Source organism: Marmota monax, unplaced genomic scaffold (genome assembly GCF_021218885.2).
Source record: "Marmota monax isolate L192 unplaced genomic scaffold, Marmota_monax_Labrador192_F-V1.1 WCK01_AAM20220418_F8-fsc00021, whole genome shotgun sequence".
Classification (NCBI taxonomy): domain Eukaryota; kingdom Metazoa; phylum Chordata; class Mammalia; order Rodentia; family Sciuridae; genus Marmota; species Marmota monax.
The window spans coordinates 897,353-916,504 of NW_026695228.1; the positions used below are offsets into that span (position 1 = coordinate 897,353).

At 33.6% G+C, this 19,152-nt stretch overlaps 1 protein-coding gene across 3 annotated transcripts in view; it reads right to left on the reverse strand.

The window, feature by feature from the left end:
- The window catches only part of Ngly1 (N-glycanase 1), a 54,842-nt gene that overhangs the window by 8,576 nt on the left and 27,114 nt on the right, over positions 1-19,152 (reverse strand). For all 3 annotated transcript variants that reach the window (XM_046437011.2, XM_046437012.2, XM_046437010.2), the window contains exons 5-10: positions 15,267-15,489; positions 12,686-12,807; positions 11,432-11,577; positions 9,955-10,065; positions 8,514-8,678; positions 3,817-4,002 (exon numbers count right to left, since the gene is read on the reverse strand). In XM_046437011.2, the coding sequence (XP_046292967.1) occupies positions 3,817-4,002; positions 8,514-8,678; positions 9,955-10,065; positions 11,432-11,577; positions 12,686-12,807; positions 15,267-15,489 (953 nt within the window). The remainder of the gene's footprint in view (positions 1-3,816; positions 4,003-8,513; positions 8,679-9,954; positions 10,066-11,431; positions 11,578-12,685; positions 12,808-15,266; positions 15,490-19,152) is intronic.

Below are 19,152 nucleotides of genomic sequence, written 5' to 3' on the forward strand. Positions count from 1 at the left end.
TTCGATTACTACATTATCAGGCTGCTATGATTTCCTGGAGGTTTGGTTTTTAGTGCGCTGTTTGAAGCCATTCTTCAGTACTCTCTTAAAATTATTCTGCTTAGGTTGCTAAGATTCACTCTAATTAAGTTCACTATACAGCAGGCACCCTGCAGTCAGTCATTCCTACAAGACATCCAGCAGAGCAGCTGTACTTCAAGGGATTTTAATTCAATGCTGGTAAACTGGTATTGCTCATGAATCTTATTTTTGGTTTTTCCATTTTATCACTGAAATTAAACATGAATCCACTTTTCAGTTCCCACTATAATTACACCTATTATGTATTTCTGATTTGCTCCATTTATAGTTTCTGGAATTACTTCTCTGGAACACCAGTGTGATCATGTCTTCCCCCTGTCTAAACCTTTCCATAGTTTCCTACTACATAATTGTCAAGTAATCAAATCCCTAGGACCTGGCAACTGTTTACTGCTGTAATCTCATTTCCCACTATTCTCCTTCATATTCCCTACTACCTACTTTTTCCAATGTATCAGATGTTTCTTACCTCGGTGCTTTTGTACATACTATTTCTCATGCCCCCAAACCTTCCTTCTACATTCTATACTCATACTGAGAAACTCTCTTTCTCCTCTTGTAAAAGCCATTCAAATATAATTCCTGCTCCAAGGACTTCTCTGACTCAGGAATTCAATAGCTTTTCTTTTTGTTTTTCCTATAGCATCGTATGCAGATTCATATTCTTCTAACACTTACTCCATAAATCTCAACAGTTGGTCCCCATGTCTTTCATTAGTCAATGTACACCTTGAGATTTGCTTCTTCTAGTCATTCCTCCCTGCATGCCAAGCACAATGTTTGACAGGTGCATGTTTGCTGAATGACTAAATTAATGAATTCTTGACATAATGCCATGCACCAAAAAGTGCTAAATGATGTTAGTGAAAAAGAGAGTGATAAAACTGCTCAAAAGTCAAAAGTATCTAACATCAACCAAAGGATGATGAATAATATTGGCTATCTATAGTCCACATACATTCATTCCTTTTTACAATCAAAATCTTTACTAATCTTTTATTAGGGATGAGGATTATACTAGATACATAGTACAAAAGTAACAAGGTAGTAAATGACAAGTAAGGTCTTTGCTTGAGAAATATTTAGTGGAAAAAGAGACAAATAGTCTATTCTTACATGTATCTGTTGAATAAATACCATGAAGGAGAGGTTCATGGTACAATGAATCTATAAAGGGTGAAATGGATTCAGTTAGCTGGGACTGCAATGAGGTTTAAATGAGGTTCTAAGGATAAGAGTCAATTATTCATTTAAAAAGGGAAGTAAAGGAGGTTCTGTGGAGAAGATGGACAGTACAGTTGCAACGCACAGAGGAATGGGTAGCATAAAGCAAGGCAAGGTCACAGAAGGGAGCTAGTCTCCTAAGAGTACTCAGTAACAATTTAGGTTTTGAAAACATTTCTCTAGTCACAGAATGAAGCACATGATTAAAAGGACCAAGGCAGATGAGGGAGACTGGTTAGGAAGTTATTAACATCCTAACCTAATTTATTAAGGTACTATCACTTGCCTCCCCCCCCCCCCCAAATATACTGGTCTCCTTGATTTAGTTAGTGTTCTATATCCCTTTCAATTCAGGTATCACTGAATAGTACACTTGCCAAGTAGAAAATTTAGCAACTCCATATGACTCTGGGAAAATACCTCTTTGAGAGGGTAAAAATCTGTTCTAAAAATCCAAGAGTAGGCTACAAGAGATCTGTCATGATATGAGGTTGGAGATTACTGAGGAAAGATGTAGAGCTAGACAATTCCTAACTGCACACATGCTAGTAAAGAACTATCAATTTTTAAATGGAATATACAAGTTTGATGATGTCTGTTACTTCTGGGTTGTCACTCTTCATGAGATTCTAGTATTTTTATTCACTGATATGAAGTACTGTAAGTGGAAATGAATTCATTCAAGTTTTAAGAAATGATGCCTTGTATAAAAGTATTATCAAGGCATTAGCTTTTTTCAAATAACGGTCTGTTTTCCACTTAATGGCCTTTGTATCTCATTTATATCATCTAACTCTTTTTTAATATAATACTCTCTCTCTGGCCACAGTGTTCTATTTAGAGATCTCAAAACATGCTATGTAGTTCATGTTTTTTTCCTGCTGTTTCCTTGCTTAACAAACACCTACTCATCCTTCAGCATCCAGCTCAAACGTTGCCTGCTCTGTGGAGCTTTGCGCCCAACTCCCATAGCCAGAGCTAATTGCTCCACCTCTGTGTTTCCATAGTAATGTGATGATATTCTTATTATAGCACTCTGCATGGTGGTGAAGAGGGATGCTTACATTCCAGTTTCCCCTGTTAGAGTGTGAGGGCAGGAACTATATCTTCATCTTATTATTCATGTGACTAAGAATAATGCCTGGCACAAATAATATTTACATACTCAGTAAATATTTGATTTGGACAAATAAATATATAAGACAGAAAAGAAATATGCCCCAGGACATATTTATCAGAACATCATATCTTCTGCAACACAACATTATTTTCTCCACTATTACTTTCCTTGTTAACATGGTTGGTTAAAAAGAAATGCATGATTGTTGTTCAGTTAGCAACACAGAGTGATTTGCAGTATATAATACTTCTACCCTGCTTTCTGATTAGGAGATTTTTAGGCTAAAGATAGTCTTCCAAAAGATGTTAATTCTCTCATTAACTATATAAACTACAGATATACACACCTGGAAATTTTAAAATTTTTACGTACTTCTTTAGCAAAAGAAGAAAATCCCCAAATTTGGAATTTTAATAATCCTGTTATTCTTACTTTAGTATAAAAAGTTCCTTACTTTTATTAAAATATAATGTGATTTAAACTGGATATTTATACGTTAAGCACCACATAAGTTTTATAACAAAATCTTATGATTGGGGGAAAAAAGAAAGTAGGAACCTTATTTCTGTATCTTTTGTACCTGATTAATGCCTACTACAGTGACAGCATACAGTAATATTCATAAACACTAGCAGCTCGTCATCTGTGACTCACTTTTTAAATTTACTCAATACATCTTACAAATGAACAATTTCCCTCCCATTTAAATATCTTAGCAAGTTAACTTTAAAAGCTCCTCATATAAGTTAATTGGCTCCTATGAAAATTTATCAATAATATGCTCAGATCTATTAGGGTCACTTGAGTAGCTCAGAGTTTGTTTATGGAATGCTTCTAAGGGGTAGGGATGTTTAAAGGCAAAGCCTCTTGTTACTGATAATGAGATAATAATGTGCAATCTAATATTATAAGAACTACTATGGTCTGAGCCCCCTTTTATTCAATTTTTTTAAGACACAGAGAAAAAAATAACCAATACTGTTGCTTACTCATTCTCATTTTTATGTAATGAAAGTTTGTTAGATGTAGCTTCCTAGGCATTTGGACTAAATCTACTACAATTCCTAATGTAATATACATCTGTGAAGGAATCAAACAGCAACACACTTTATGTATTCAAGCAAGACAGTCACATGAACTGATGACTTGACTGTTTCCCATGAAAGAAATTTAGCCTCTTTGATGAAAATGGATATTTTCTTGATATAAATGGAAGAATTCCTAGTGTACTTTTGATTACACAGTAGAAACAGGACTTTCTTTCTTAAGTTAAAGAATTACTAAAAACAATTTTGACATATCAGTTTTACCATTATACACAACTGAAAAATGAAGCCAATCTATATTTAAACAATGACAAAAGTTTTAAATAATTTCATGTATTAAGTTACCATGTTCCAGTCTGTTTCAACTTTTCTGAATATGGATTCCATTTTCCACACACCATTCTCCCATCCAGAAATGGTCTGATTGTTATTTGAAACTCGAACATAATGATCTTTCACAATATTGTAACAAAGGTGGAGTTGTTTAGAAATCTTCTCACTTTCAGAGGGAATGAACAGGGCTTCCTTTCTCTTAAAAAGAAAGCAGAATTAGTTTTTCAACATTAGAGGAGCTACTATGTCTAGAAATAAGAGATTTCTTCAACTTTGAAAAGAAAAAAAAAATTGTGCCAATGGAAAATTCAAATTGGTTAAATTTTATAGGTTAAATATGAGTATGATTGCTGATATAACAACAAACATTAATAGAGAAAAAACAATGAGCTCTGCCTTAATTTTTATGATTTGTGATCTAAATTCATTCATTATTCTCCCTTTCCACCTCCAGAATTACCATCTATTACTTGGATCACTCCAAAAGTCTCTGAAAGCTGACTTCTAGCTTTCAACTCTTAACTCTTCTATTCATGCTGAAAGTGATGAAAATGATTTTTTTAAAAAAATTATAAACTGGGTTATGTCTCTATTGCTTAACTCACTTCACTGATTTCATGCAGTAGTTAAACTCTAAGCTCACCACCAAGACTTATCCATGTGTTCTATCCCTGTCCAACTTCTCCAGTGAAATCTCATATTACTCTTCCTTGTTTCTAGGCTCCCATCACATTACTCTTCCTTTAGTTCCTCAAAAAGGTCTGGCTGTTCTTACCTCAGGGCCTTGGCACATGTAGCTTCCTGTCTAGGCTGATATTCTTTCTCATCCTTTAGGTCTCAACCTAAAGCTACTTCATCAGTTTCCGCTCCTGATACTCTAAGGTAGGAGAATGTCTGAGAGGTAAGGCTTAAAGTAGTCTTTTTCTTTTTTAAAATATTTTATGTTTTGGCATTAGAGCAGATTATGCTAAGTGAAGCTAGCCAATCCCTAAAAAACAAATGCCAAATGTCTTCTTTGATATAAGGAGAGTAACTAAGAACAGAGTAGAGACGAAGAGCAGGAGAAGATGATTAACATTTAACAGGGATGAGAGGTGGGAGGGAAAGGGAGAGAGAAGGGAAATTGCATGGTAATGGAAGGAGACCCTCAGGGTTATACAGTGGAGGAGGTAGAGAGAGAGGAGGGGAGGGGAGGGGAGAGGTGGGGAGGGGGGAGGGTGGAGGATGGGAAAGGCAGCGGAGCACAACAGACACTAGTATGGCAATTTGTAAATCAATGGATGTGTAACTGATGTGATTCTGCAATCTGTGTATGGGGAGAAGGTGGGAGTTCATAACCCACTTGAATCAAAGTGTGGAATATGATATGTCAAGAAATTTGTAATGTTTTGAACAACCCACAATAAAAAATTAAAAAAAAAATAATAAAATATTTTATTTTTTAGTTATAGGTGGGAAAAATATCTTTATTTTATTATTTTATTGTTATGTGGTGCTGAGGATCGAACCCAGTGCCTCACGCATGCTAGGCATGCGCTCTACCACTAAGCCCCAGCCTCAGCCCTAAAGTAGTCTTCTTCATGTGTGAAATTACTATAAAAGTTCAAATTTTACCTTAAAATTACTGGCAATTTGTGTTTTATTCAAAAATAAATCCATGTTTGAATAATTTAAAATAACCCCTGCTTCCTGAAACCACTGAATTAATCTAACATTTCAAAGACAAACAGCCTTCTGGGTCAGATATTCTTTGTATCAAGGTCTGTTCTGTGCAGAGCAGGTTGTTAAGCATCCTAGGCGTCTATTCACTAGTTGCCAGTGACAGACATCTCCCTCAAATTGTGACAACTAAAGTGTCTTTAGATAATGCTAAAGGGTCACTAGAAAACAAAATCATCCATTGTTGAGATAATCTATGTCAAAATCTTGCTATAATATTTACTAACTGACCAGGAAAGGAGGCAAGATTTTTTTTCTTTTAAATTCTGGGCACTAGGTATTAAAAAATAGAAAAACATCAAATGTACACAAAACCTGAGCACAATGTAAAAGATCTTAAACACAAGTAGAGAGATATATATCTATTAAACTCTCTATATATATCAACATCACTGTCAGAATTTGAAAACAGTAACATTAAATGTATGAAAGAAAACTCTCTAGTAGAACCTAAATATTGCTGCCATAAAGGTAAACAGGTAGTTTATTATTTGGGGGAATTTATTTTATAATTATGATTTAGTGAGTATACTACATACAAAAGTCACAATGAGCATGTAACAACACTTTCCAATTTTTTCTTCTTTTCTTTTGCAGTGCTGTAGATTGAACCCAGGGCCTCAAGCATGCAGGGAAGAGCTCTGTCACTGAGCCATATCCCCAGACCCTCTTCTCTTCTTTATAAAATATATTTCAGGGTGCTGATACAAACCAAATGAAAATAAAATTTAGAAGGACTATCTACTATTTTATAAATTATAATAATCACTAAAGGCAAAAGAAAAATAAATGTATATAACTGAACATAGCTGCATACAGGTACATAACTACTCAAAGCATTGTGGGGTAAAAAGTAACACATTTCATAAAATGTTTTTAATCTAAGATTAAACCTTTGCTGCCTGGAAATTTTTCCAAATGATTCTAAGATTTAGTTCCTAAAATGGTTTAGGATTAATATTTTTCTATGCCCTTATAAAACATTTATTTCTAAAGGGGAAAACATTATTATTATTATTATTTTAATCCATGGCACTAAGATGGGTCCTCAGCAATTGAGAAATTCTAAAAACTTTCAAAAGGGAAAACAATCTGGATATATGACACAATTTATACTTTTAAAATTTAATCAACTTAATGTGCCTTTCAAGAAAAAGCACACAGATCCATTAAAAAAAAGAAAAGAAAAAGAAATAGAGACCCAAATAATATCCATGTTTTAAACTGAACACAGCTGTGAATTAAATTAGCTCTTTTTAAGTGGCTTCATTTAGATTTATACTTGTAACTTGCACTGCATCAGCAGTAAATCTGAATTATTTGTTGAGTTTAGTTTTGTAATTCTAGGGCTGAACCAATACTTCTAACTGCCTGCTACAGATGATGGGACAAATTAAAAAGCAGACATTAAAAAAAAAAAAGCAAACATAAAATTTATTGGGGATGATCACTCCTTTTGGACGTATTCCTTCATTAAAGAATTGTAACAATAGGAAATTTAGAGAAAGTGAGCATAAAACTTTAATTTGTTTAGAACTGTTTATCTTAACATGTGATGGGTTATTTTCCTTTCATATTTTTCATTATGTAGCTTCCTAGATATTTATATTAAATACTCTCCAGTGATTTAACTCCCTATGGCAAGAGATAACCCATTGTACTTTCTTAATATTCATTACAGAATCTAGCACATTGTCTTTCACCTGGTGTATGACTATAGAACCTAACCAATTAAATTTCCATTGTTAATTATTTAATTTTTCAAGATTAATCAAATGATAATATTCCAAAAGTTTGATAATTCAAGTCATTACAGCAACAATAATTTTTTGCTAATACCAGATATATTCAAGCATGTACTAAGAAACATACACTTTCATTATCTGAATTACCCAAATTTTATATTTTCCCCACTCTGCTTTATAAAGCTTTCTTAGGGGAGAAACAAAAAGTAAAACAGGATTCCTTTAAATGCACTACAATATTATTTTAAAAGATTTGAATGGGCATGTCACAAAAGATATCAAGAAATGTGAAGAATCAGCATGCATTTTCATTAATCATCACCAAAATACAAATTAAAACTGCAATGGTACTATATACCATCATAACTGCTAAACTGAATAAGGTAAACAATACCAAGTGTCAGTAAAGATGTGGAAAAAATCTTTCATACTGCTAGTACTTACTAGTTTACATTCAAGTGGCACAACCACTTTGGAAAAATTGGTTAGCAGTATGAACTAAGTATAAGTGTTCACACACTAATACTCTATTACCTAGCAATTCCATTCCTGGTATATATCCAGCAGAAATGCATAAATGTACTCAATGAAAACACTTATATAAATGTTGGCAGCAGAACAATTTTTAACATCCAAGTCCCAAGTCCAAATGCCCATTAGCAGTGAAACAGATAAATTAAAACACACAATGGAATATTATATAGCAATGAGAACGTACACTGTATCACTGTAACATGTATGAATCTTACAGAACAACATAATATTGTGTGGAAAAAGCTATATAGAAAGAGTACATACTACAAGATTCCATTTAAATAAAGCACAATAACAGGCAAAACTAAGATATGATGTTACAGGCCAGGATGACAATTACTTTTGGGGGGGGAAGTGACTGGGAAAGAATTCATCCTTACTTCTAGGGTTCTGGTATTCTACTACCTATTCTGGTTAGTGGTTACATGGATGCTAAATTTGTAAAGTAGCATAATTTGTACAGTTTTTTCTGTACAAGTTGTCCTGCACTAAAAACATTAAAAAGGTAAACAACAGAAAAATCCTGTTTTAAAATGCTTTGCTTTTTATGTGATTATACAACCTCAATTAGTGGTTTTTGTCAAATGTTGCATTTCTAAATAATTACTCTGCAAAGTTAACTGAAAGGTCATTACCAATCTATTTTGTCTGTAAGCATACTACAGGAAGCAGGAAAGTAAAAAGATTATCATTTTAGAAAAAATTAAATACCTCTAGACCCATTTCGCCTCGGGCTACTCTCCAAGCCACTGACCCAGATATTCTTCCACCAAGTTCTCCAGGTTTAGGAGTTTTGGGAGATATAAACTCAACAAGCTCTACAATAATCCTGTGGAGAAGTTCTTTTCTTCTGTTTTCTGATAAAGATAGTTGCCTCTGTAATTAATGTTTAAAAAAAAAAGTTAAGATTAGGGAAATGTAGAAGTCCATCTCCAAGCAAGAATATACTTAAAATATTTGCATTTTAAGAGGTCTTGAAAGATGTAACCAATGTTATTTCCATACATATAGTATTTGGAAAATAAAAAGGAAACTGGAAAACTTACTTTTATAAATTTTATGTTGAGAAATCATTTAACACCTACTTCTAACTCACCACAACCTCTGTTAGTTTAGATTTAAAATGGAGGAAGCACCTTCTGCTTCTGGCTGTGATGGATTAGCTTATGTTAAACCAACTGTCTTTCGAAGAAAAGCTAGGGAAACACACTGACACTTACATACAAAACACCTGTTTGGATGCGACAGAAAGCTACCAAGGCAGCCAGAACCTGAGAAATCAAGATCCCAAGGGAAAAAATGAATTGAGGTGAAGGAAACACACTGCATCTCTTTTCCCTTCAAGACATTTGCCAATTATGAAGTGGCATAAAGAGAAAAGCCTGGAAGTGAAGTACAAAATGGGGACATAAGTGCTGAAGACCAAAGCAAAATTCTCAGCAAAATCAAAGTGCAATGAAGAAAATAAATTGGTGTTCAGAGTCTTCTGAGACAAGGGGCTCTAAAAAATACTCCAAGTTTTCAGGGTAGGATCTCTGAAGGACTACAGAGAATTAAGAGCAAATGGAAAGAGAATTCTTAGAAGATCAAATTAAAAATGGACTGAAACTTAACTGTGAAGGCCAATCAATTAATGGATTAAGGTTATCTGCCCTATTCTAGTTGCTAGCCAGAGAAAATTTATTTATTTTTAAATTATGAGAAAAAACCCAAAATTTAAAATTTCAATACTACCAAAGAGATGAAAGTTCTTCCTCTCCTCAGAAACAGTCATAGTGATTTCCTGGCCTTATTTCAGAAACTTTCGTACATGAATGTATTTATATGTATATACATACATAATTAAACGTTAAGTATAAATTATTATAAAGGAATGCTGCTTTCATAAACAATATATTTTTATGTCAAGTATGACAAATATTAAAATTGTTTCACTGACCTTCACAATTCAATCTAAAAATATAAAACCCATATTTTCAGTGAGTCTTCAAAATTTTCAATGAACAAAAAGACATTTAACATATTAAAATATTCATACTTGCAAAATAATGCTATAATTTTAAACATTGCAGTGGGTTAAAATATGGTTATTCTTGATTACATAAAAAATTTATAATGTTCTTTCAAAAAATGACAAATAACCATCACATACCTGCTTATTAATTCCATTAATAGTTTCTCGAAGTAATTCTTCTTTAATCTCAGTTCTTCTGGAGATCACCTCCTCATGTTTACAAGAATATCTCCAAGTGACATCAACTACCTGAAATAAATTATAGAATATAAATATTTTAAAAGATTATAATCATCTACTTTCATTTGATAAACATTTAGGATGCATGATTCTTAAATACAATTTTAAAAATACTATCCTTTAATATTTAAAAACCCATGAAAGAAAGTGAAGAGAATATTTTTTTTTCTGTACATGTTTACTTCTAAGAAGTACAGGTTTATTCCAACATAAAAAGATGAAATTTTCAGAATATTAGCCAGGATTTATCTACAAAGCTGATTCCACAATATTAAACAAATTTTCATTTTTATCATATCGAATTTATATTACAAATCAACTGATTTTTGACAAATGTGAAATGACAATTCAATGCAAAAAGAAGTCTTTTAACAAATGATATTACAATAATTCACTAATAATAATTATAATTCATTACTACTAATAATAATAATTCATTGCATACTGAAAATGCATATCAACCTATACCTTGGACCATATGCAAAAATTAATTCAAAATGGATCATACACTAAATGCAAAACTATAAATATAAAATTTTTAAAAGAAAATGAGAGAAAATCATGACCTTGAGCTAGCTAGGCAAAAATTTCTTAGCCACATCAAAAAGGCAAAATCTATAGGTAGATTGGACTTCACTGATTTCTTCTCATTTCTTTCTTCAAAAGAACATGAAAAGTTACAGACAGAAAAACCTTTGTGAAGCACATCTGATAAAGGACTTATTTAAGAATATATGACAAACTCTCAAAACACAATAGTAAGATCTCATTAATGGAAAACAAATAAGCAAAGGGGACATACAGATGGCAAATAAATACATAAAAAGATGTTAAATAATATTTGTCATTAGAAAAGTATAAGCATAATAATATATTGCTACATGTATCTGCTAAAAGGACTAAAATTAAAAGGTTAAACCATACTAAAAATTAGCAAGGATGTGGAAAACTGGGAATTCTCATATACTGCTGGTAAGCAAGTAAAATGGTGTAATCACTTTGGAAAACAGTCAGCAGTTTTCTAAAAATATATGTATACCTACCATGATTCAGTCATTCCACTCCCAGGCATTAAGCAAAGAGAAAAGTACATGTCCATAAAAAGACTTGTATACATGAGTGTTCTCAGCAGCATAATTTAAAATATCAAAAACTCGAAATTGCCCAACTATCTATCTATAGGTAAATGGATAAACAAATTATGGTGCATCTACACAGTGGAATACTGATTGTAATAATGATTTTTATGGGTGAATACAAATGACAAAAATGTACTAAATTATACACTTTAAATATATGCAGCTGGTTATATGACATTAAACTGTCAATATATATATATTTTTTTCTTGAAAAATAATTTTCTCACATGCCCTACCTCATCTTTAGAAAATGCTATGACATAGGAAAGCTTCTTGCCCCATCCTATTTCATAAAGGAGTGGTTTGTCACAGACATCTTCACATGCATCACAGTGCAGCCACCGCTGCTGAGAAGGAGAAAAGACTTCTGTCCAAACATGGTCTACTCAAGTGAGACAAGAGAACAAAAATAAGGAAATAAAATGAAATTTATAAAATCAGAACAACTTCCAGTAACTATATTCAAACTCCTACAAATTATGTAATGAAAATTAATATTCTAAATTTTAGTTATGAATGAGCATACTTGTGTTAATTTCTCTTTCTCTTTAAAATCCTTGAAAACATTGCTGAAATACTCTCATACGGTTTTAGTTTTAATTAAAAATGTGTGTTGTAACTCTAAAGAAGAAAAATGTATTAAACAATAGCATCAAAAACATCTGGCTTAGCTGGGTGCGGTAATGCACGCCTAAAATCCCAGTGACTTGGGAGGCTGATGCAGGATGATCACAATTTAAGTCCAGGTTGGGCATCTTAGGAAGACCCTGTCTCAAAATAAAGAGTAAAAAGTACTGAGAACACACAGCTCAGTGGTAGAGCACTCCTCCTGGGTTCAACCCCCAGTACTAAGAAAAAATTAATACTACTTTTCAATTTGTAGTCTCTCTCTGGACCCTAAGACTCAGAACCAGAAGGTCTAACAGGATCTCCTAATAGTGATGCTCTCTGTATTTGACTGTAAGAGAAGAACCATCAACTGAGGGTTTCACTTGAGTCAAGAAAACAATGGAAACACAAGTAAAACTCTAAACAAAGAAGACAAATTTTTAACATGTAGACAATGAATCATTTCTAAACAAAGACAATACAAATACATGGCTTTTCTTATATTATTTTTGTATACTATAATTTATTTACTAAATCATTTATAGTAATCCCTCTGAAAAAGATTTTTATAGCACATTACTATACAGAAATAGCATTATTATAAATGCTATGGTAAAGTTTTAATAAAATAATATTTAGAGTACAAAGTACATGTCCATATAAAAGACTTGTATACATGCTAAGTATATTACAAAAATCTTGTGATTCCTTTAAAAAAAAAAAAAAAACTTATAAGGTTGGTATTGCTGTGATTTTACAAAAGGCAAATGGAAGCTCAGAATAACGAGGCCCGAGAGTAAAAAAATGATGGGCTCAGACTGAAAACCTGAAACGTGAATCTACAAAACCCTACTCCACTCTTCTCATACCACAATCTGTACCTGTGTAATCCCAAACATAGCGAGCTTCAAATCCTAAAGCTCGACAGCACAGTGTAAAACAATTGGCCCACTCGCCACACCGTCCACATCTTGTTTCCAAAAGTTTCTCGGGATCGTTATACCTGGTGTAAAACAACAAGAAAGAAAAACAGCTTTGAGTTATCAAAACCAGGATTTCAAAATAATTTATATTACCTCTATGCTAAACATTAATCATGTTTCTTAATTTCTTATTTTAAAATATTGATTAACGAGCCTAGAGTATATAAGACACTGTGCTAGAATCTTCGGTGAAAAATGATTTAACAGTGATATTTCCTTTAAGGTGTTTACAATCCTAAGAGAAAGAAGACATTAACATGAATAATTTTATTATACAGCAGAATGTGATAAAAAACATACAAAAGGTCAGACTTGACATTATGGAAGCGTGGTTGTGGAAGAGAGCTTCTATTTGAACTGGGCTAAGAAAGATAAGATTTGTACATGCAGATTCTCTAGGAAATCTGCTTAAGATATTAAACATTACTCTAGCAGGTGATATAATTAGCTTGTTGTGTTTAAAAGGTAAATAACTACTCAGTGAGGATAGGATTTCAGCTTAGTTTAACTTAAAAAGGTATTTTTCTTTCTAATGATATTGACTATGATGTTACTCTTCTGAAGTATTTAGTATCTTGTTAATTTGAAAGTATTTTTAATTTTAAAAATTTTAAAAGCATTCTTTTAAAAAATTATAAAAGCATAATAAGAATGGTACTTTCAGGGGCTGGGGTTGTGGCTCAGTGGTAGAGTGCTTGTCTAGCAATTGGGAGGCCCCAGGTTCGATCCGCAGCACCACATAAAAATGACAACTACAACTAAAAAATAAATATTAAAAAAAAATGGTACTTTGAGAACATCAAATTTTGCATATTGTACTGAGAAGGAGTTTGAGCTGATGCAGCTAAGCAGGTACAAGTACCAGAGCTGAGCAGAGATGTCAACCATGAGCCTGGGAAGAAAAGGAAACAGTGGCATGAATGGACTGGCTCTGTAATAATAAGTTTATTAAACTATGCTACATTAAATGAATTTAGAACTTAGGTACTTAAGTAATTGAAATAAAGTATAAATTTACATCAAGGGGTAATAACAGAATTAGAGCATCATATGTCTCCATCTTCTATATACACTACTGCTGCCAAAGTCAAATGGACCAGATTAAGGGCCCTGTGGCAGAGCTCATGCTTAGCAGGCACAAGGCCCTGGGTTCAGTTCCTAGCACCAAAAAGACAAGACTGGCTTTCAATTAATAGTGTTTAGGGCTGAGGATATAGTTCAGTGGTAGAATGCTTGACTAGCATGCTTGAGGTCCTGAGGTTTAATCCCAGCACTGCAAAAACAAAAGCATTTATTATTCAAGCTCTATAAAGACCAGCTAGCATTGAAACAAGCAAACAATCAGAAAGAAAAATAACACTTTGCATAAATATCTATGCTAGTCTTTGCCATCCCACACACAGCATTATTAATTTAAATCTAACTGCCTAGAAATAGTTTATGAAGAGGATTCAATTACATACACACACACACACACACATACATACATATCACATACATATATATACACATACACACACGTAACTCTACTAATCTCTATAAAGGGGCTATGCAAATAAATGCATGCTAACTGATGAAATAACACTAATTTTAGATAATTATTGGTTATTAGATTCTGATAACATAGAGCTGGTTCCAAATTAGATACAGAAATGAGCCCCTAAACTCCCAAAATTCGCTACTTCAAAAACATGGTATCTTTTCTTGCCTGATAATACAACCAAATTTTTTAAATAGTATCAATTAAGAAAGTCTGATATAAGAAAATCTGATACATAAAATATATGTACACTTATATATTAAAGGATGGAAAAAGTTCATGCAACAATAAAACTTCCGTAGTTTAAAATTTAGAGCCATAAGAAGTAGCTGAGGTTGGGTGGAAGAAAATTTCTAATTAAAACAAATTTGTCTTTGTTAAGAAAATATGATCACAATTTATTATATACTTTTACCTTCCATATTATTATTTGATGACTAAGTATAGCATATATAGCATATTATATTTACCATCACAATGATCAGAATTATTAGTGTTGTTATTTGATATCAGTATTAGTTATCTGAAAAGTAAAATTATATATTAAAAGTACAAGATTTACAGGATTGAAAATACTTCTTTCACTAACATTCAAAATTCAAAATCTAGAGCAAGACACAACAAACTTCCTATGAAAGGACAGACGGTAGATATTTTGGACTTTGCAGGTCATATATATGGTCTATCATCAATATTCAATTGTTGCAGCCTGAAAACAGACTATAAGTAAATGAATCAGCATGGCTATGTTCTACTAAAACTTTATTTACAAAACCAGGATGTGGGCTAGATTTAGCCTGCAAGTTAGTTTGCAGACCTCTATTCCAGAGAAATATATTTCTAATAATTAATAAAAAGATTAAAAAGTTCATTTAATAAAAATTCACTTCTAACTATTTTATTAAGAGATTATTATCATTTTATTTTCTAGGTACCCACCTTGGGAATCGATTGCTGAGCTGGCATGTATCACAGTAATGATCTTCTACGTTCTTTGCACCCCACTTCAGTTCATCATCATTGGGCAATAATGATTTATTTCTAGATCTAGTCTGTCCACCACATTTGCTGCACACAATATTATTCACCCAGTGAAAAAATTCCTCCTTGAACCAGTGCAAAAGCTCCAGCAAAAGAAAATCCTCATCGCTTATATTAGTACCTGAGAAGTTAGAGAGAACCAAGACCTAAAGTTGAGACAATCTAAAAATTTTATGTAAACCCCAATTTATTTTTATAGGTAATTATTTACATGTATGAACACACAAGACATGAACAAGAACATGTTATAAAATAACAGCTGTCATCTATAGAAGAAGAATGGGACCAACTTAGAGTTCCTGTATAATATGAAAGTTTTCCATGAGGAATCTATAAATGAGTTAGTTTTCATTAAAAACAAACTTTTAGAAATAGAGTACTGCCATCCTCTTCAGTCTAGTCCCTACATTTAGCAGCCAGAATGAGTACATTAAAAATGTAAGCCAGGGTCAGGGCGTAGCTCAGTGATAGAGCACTTGCCTAGCAAGCTCAAGGTTCTGGATTCCATCTCCAGAACCAGAGTGGGGAGAAAAGCCAGATCATGTCACTCAAAAACCAATAAACTGGTTTTCTTCCACTTCATTCAGAATAAAATTCAAAATTTCTATTCTTGTTTTTCCAGCTCACCTTCTGTAGTAGGCTAAAATACAGACCCCCAAAAGATGTCCACATCCTAATCCCTGGAGCCTATATAGTTACTTTATATAGGGGGAAAACTGCAGATGTAATGAAATTAAGGATCTTCACTACAGATATTATCCTGGAACATATGGATGGACCCTAATGCAACCACATATATCCTCATAAGAGGAAAGCAGAAGATTTTACACACAGAAAAGAAAGGCAACGTGAAGATGGGGCAGAGAGCTTTCTGAAGATGCTGGCTATGAATACTGGAGCGATGTAGCCACAAACCAAGGATTACCAGTAGTTACCAGAAGCTGGAAAAGGTAAAGAAAGGATTCTACCTTGTGGAAGGAGCATGGCTCTGCTGACACTGATTTTGCCCTGTGATACCAATTTTTAAACTTCTGGCACCCAGAATTATGAGAATAAATTTGTTTTTTAAAATTTATCAAGTTTCTGGTAATCTGTTGTAGTAAGCCATAGGAAAATGATATACTCTCTCATCTGTCTTGCTCATTCTACAGCCACAATGCCCACCCTCCCTTCTTCCCTTGCCATCTCTCAAATGTGCCAAACTCATTCTCACCTCAGTGGGCTCCTTTGTTACTGCCCTCTCCTGGAAAGGGAAATCACTGCTATTCAGAGAGAATTTCCCTGATAATTCTATACCAAACAGCATTCTTCCTAGTTACTCACTCTCCTTTCTGTTATCCTGACTTATCTTCCCAGCACTCATTACTACTTGAAATACTTAAGTTGTTGGTTTATTTCCCTTTGGCTATCTCTCCCCGTGATAGCAGGTCCTTTGTTTCATTCTCTGCTATGTACCCAACAACTAGAACTGTACTTGCTACATGAGATGCTCAGTACATATCTGAATGAACAATGTAACAGAAAAGTCTCAAGATATTATTTAGAATTGACATTGTTCCCCCAAATAGGCATTATTAAGACAGGAAAAGAAAAGAAAGAAGACAGTATATTTGTATTTCTGGGAAGTATGATTCCCAAAGTCAGGACCACTTGAGGGTCAGTATTACTTGGTTAGGTTAAATAATATTCTTAATAGCAGCTCTGAAAAATGGATCTACAGAATAATCACTCAGGCATCTAAGAGATAATAAGTATTAAAGGGAGGTCTGACTTAGATGATAAATCCTGTGAAGACATTATTTAGAGAATGGAAAGCTTAAAATACACAACCAAGACTTCAAATTTACAAATTTTGTATCTTCAAAGATTCCATATAAATGTAAATGGGTTTCTAGTAACTTCCCAGTAACAAAATTTAACAATTTTAGGACCTAAATTTATCCCCTGAAAACCTATGGAGAAAACAGGTAAAAATCCTCAGTAGACATCCTTCAACATACCTTTAAAGCTAAACACTCTGCACCCCATGTATTCATATTCAATTCAGCAGGCCAACATAAATTATCACTTCTCCAAAAAGTATTGCCTGTGTCTGAAGCACTTTATCAAGAGAAGCATTTGTTCTACCAGGCTGATTATCAAACCATGCTTCTGAGCCTTAACTACCTCTAGCAGTGTCTCAGTGTATGGGGCAATAAGGACTACACTTCTGCTTCAAATAAGAACATTGGTGCTAGTTCATAAATCCAAGTGAGATTTTGTCTGGAAAGGAACAAAAGAATCCACTGCATAAATGAAAGAACATTACCAACCTGGCCAGTGGAGGCTTTGTCATCATCTCAGCCGAATAGTTAAGTGCTAGGGCAGAAACTGCTAGTTGCCATACTATATACATTTGCTACTTCTTTATTTATACAATTCTAATTTTGAGGACAATGTACCAACTAAAAGACTACAGGTCCCAGCCTCTCTTACACCTAAGAGAGGCCAAATGACTAGGCTTTGTATGACTCCAAAGAAGGGCTACTTCAAGAGGATAGGCTCAGTATAGAGGTATATAAACTTTATTGCCGTTTCTCCTTTCTTATTTCCTAATGTCTAGTCAACAAATCTGATGGCTGGTACTCCACCAGACATTTTAGGCAATGAGGTGATGGGGAGGATGAAAACTGTGTATGCCTGAGCCAAAAAACAGAAGGGCATGTAGGTCTTTGACAACAGCACACCAATAACACCACACTTTCTATCTCAGTAATTTTTGGGGTAGGGGTACAGGGGATTGAACTCAGGGGCACTAGACCACTGAGCCACATCCCCAGTCCTATTTTGTATTTTATTTAGAGACAGGGTCTCACTGAGTTGCTTAGCACCTCACTTTAGCTGAGGCTGGCTTTGAACTCAACGGTCCTCCTGCCTCAGTCTCCCCAGCTGCTGGGATTACAGGTGTGTGCCACTGCACCTATCTCAGTAATTTTTTACATGATAAAATAAATAATCCTTAAGCCACTGGAGTCATTATTACTCACAGCCCAACCAAACCCCACCTAGCTGATACGCTCATTATATCAACAATACCACTTATTTTACTAAATGTTCAAATTTCCTTCACTTGTTACTCTTTCTCCTCCTGTATTCTGTGTTTCTAAAACATTGCCCTCTAACAGAACTTTCAGCAATAATGGAAATATTTCATATTGCACTGTCCCACAGGGTTGCCACTAACAACCTGTAGTTATTGTGTACCTGGAATGTTTTGAATATGACTGAATAATCTAATTTTTAATTTCAGTTAATTTAAACCAATTTAAATGCAAATACCCACAGGAGGCTAAGGCTACAGTGTTTTAAAGAACCTCTGTAATCCTTTTGTTTTCACTCTCAGCAACTTCATTTCCTTTGTGGTTTTACCTACCACATTAAAGTGCCTTTCAAGACTTGACCTCTTATCAAAATCCCAGGCCTGCGTTTTCACTTGGCAATTCAGATGATATGCAATATATATCTTAAACTAGTTGCTTTTTTTCCTTCAAAACCTGCTTTCATTGACTCCTCTCATTTTCTAGTTTTCTAGATTCAAAATTAGACAGTCATCTTTGACATCCTCATGTATACATAACTCTATTTTTAAAATTTTTTATTTGTAGATAGACACAATACCTTTATTTATGTATTCTTACATGGTGCTGAGGATCAAACCCAGTGCCTCACACATGCCTCTACCACTGAACTACAACCCCAGCCTCTTGTATCATATTTTCTATCACCAAAACAACTTTCATATCTG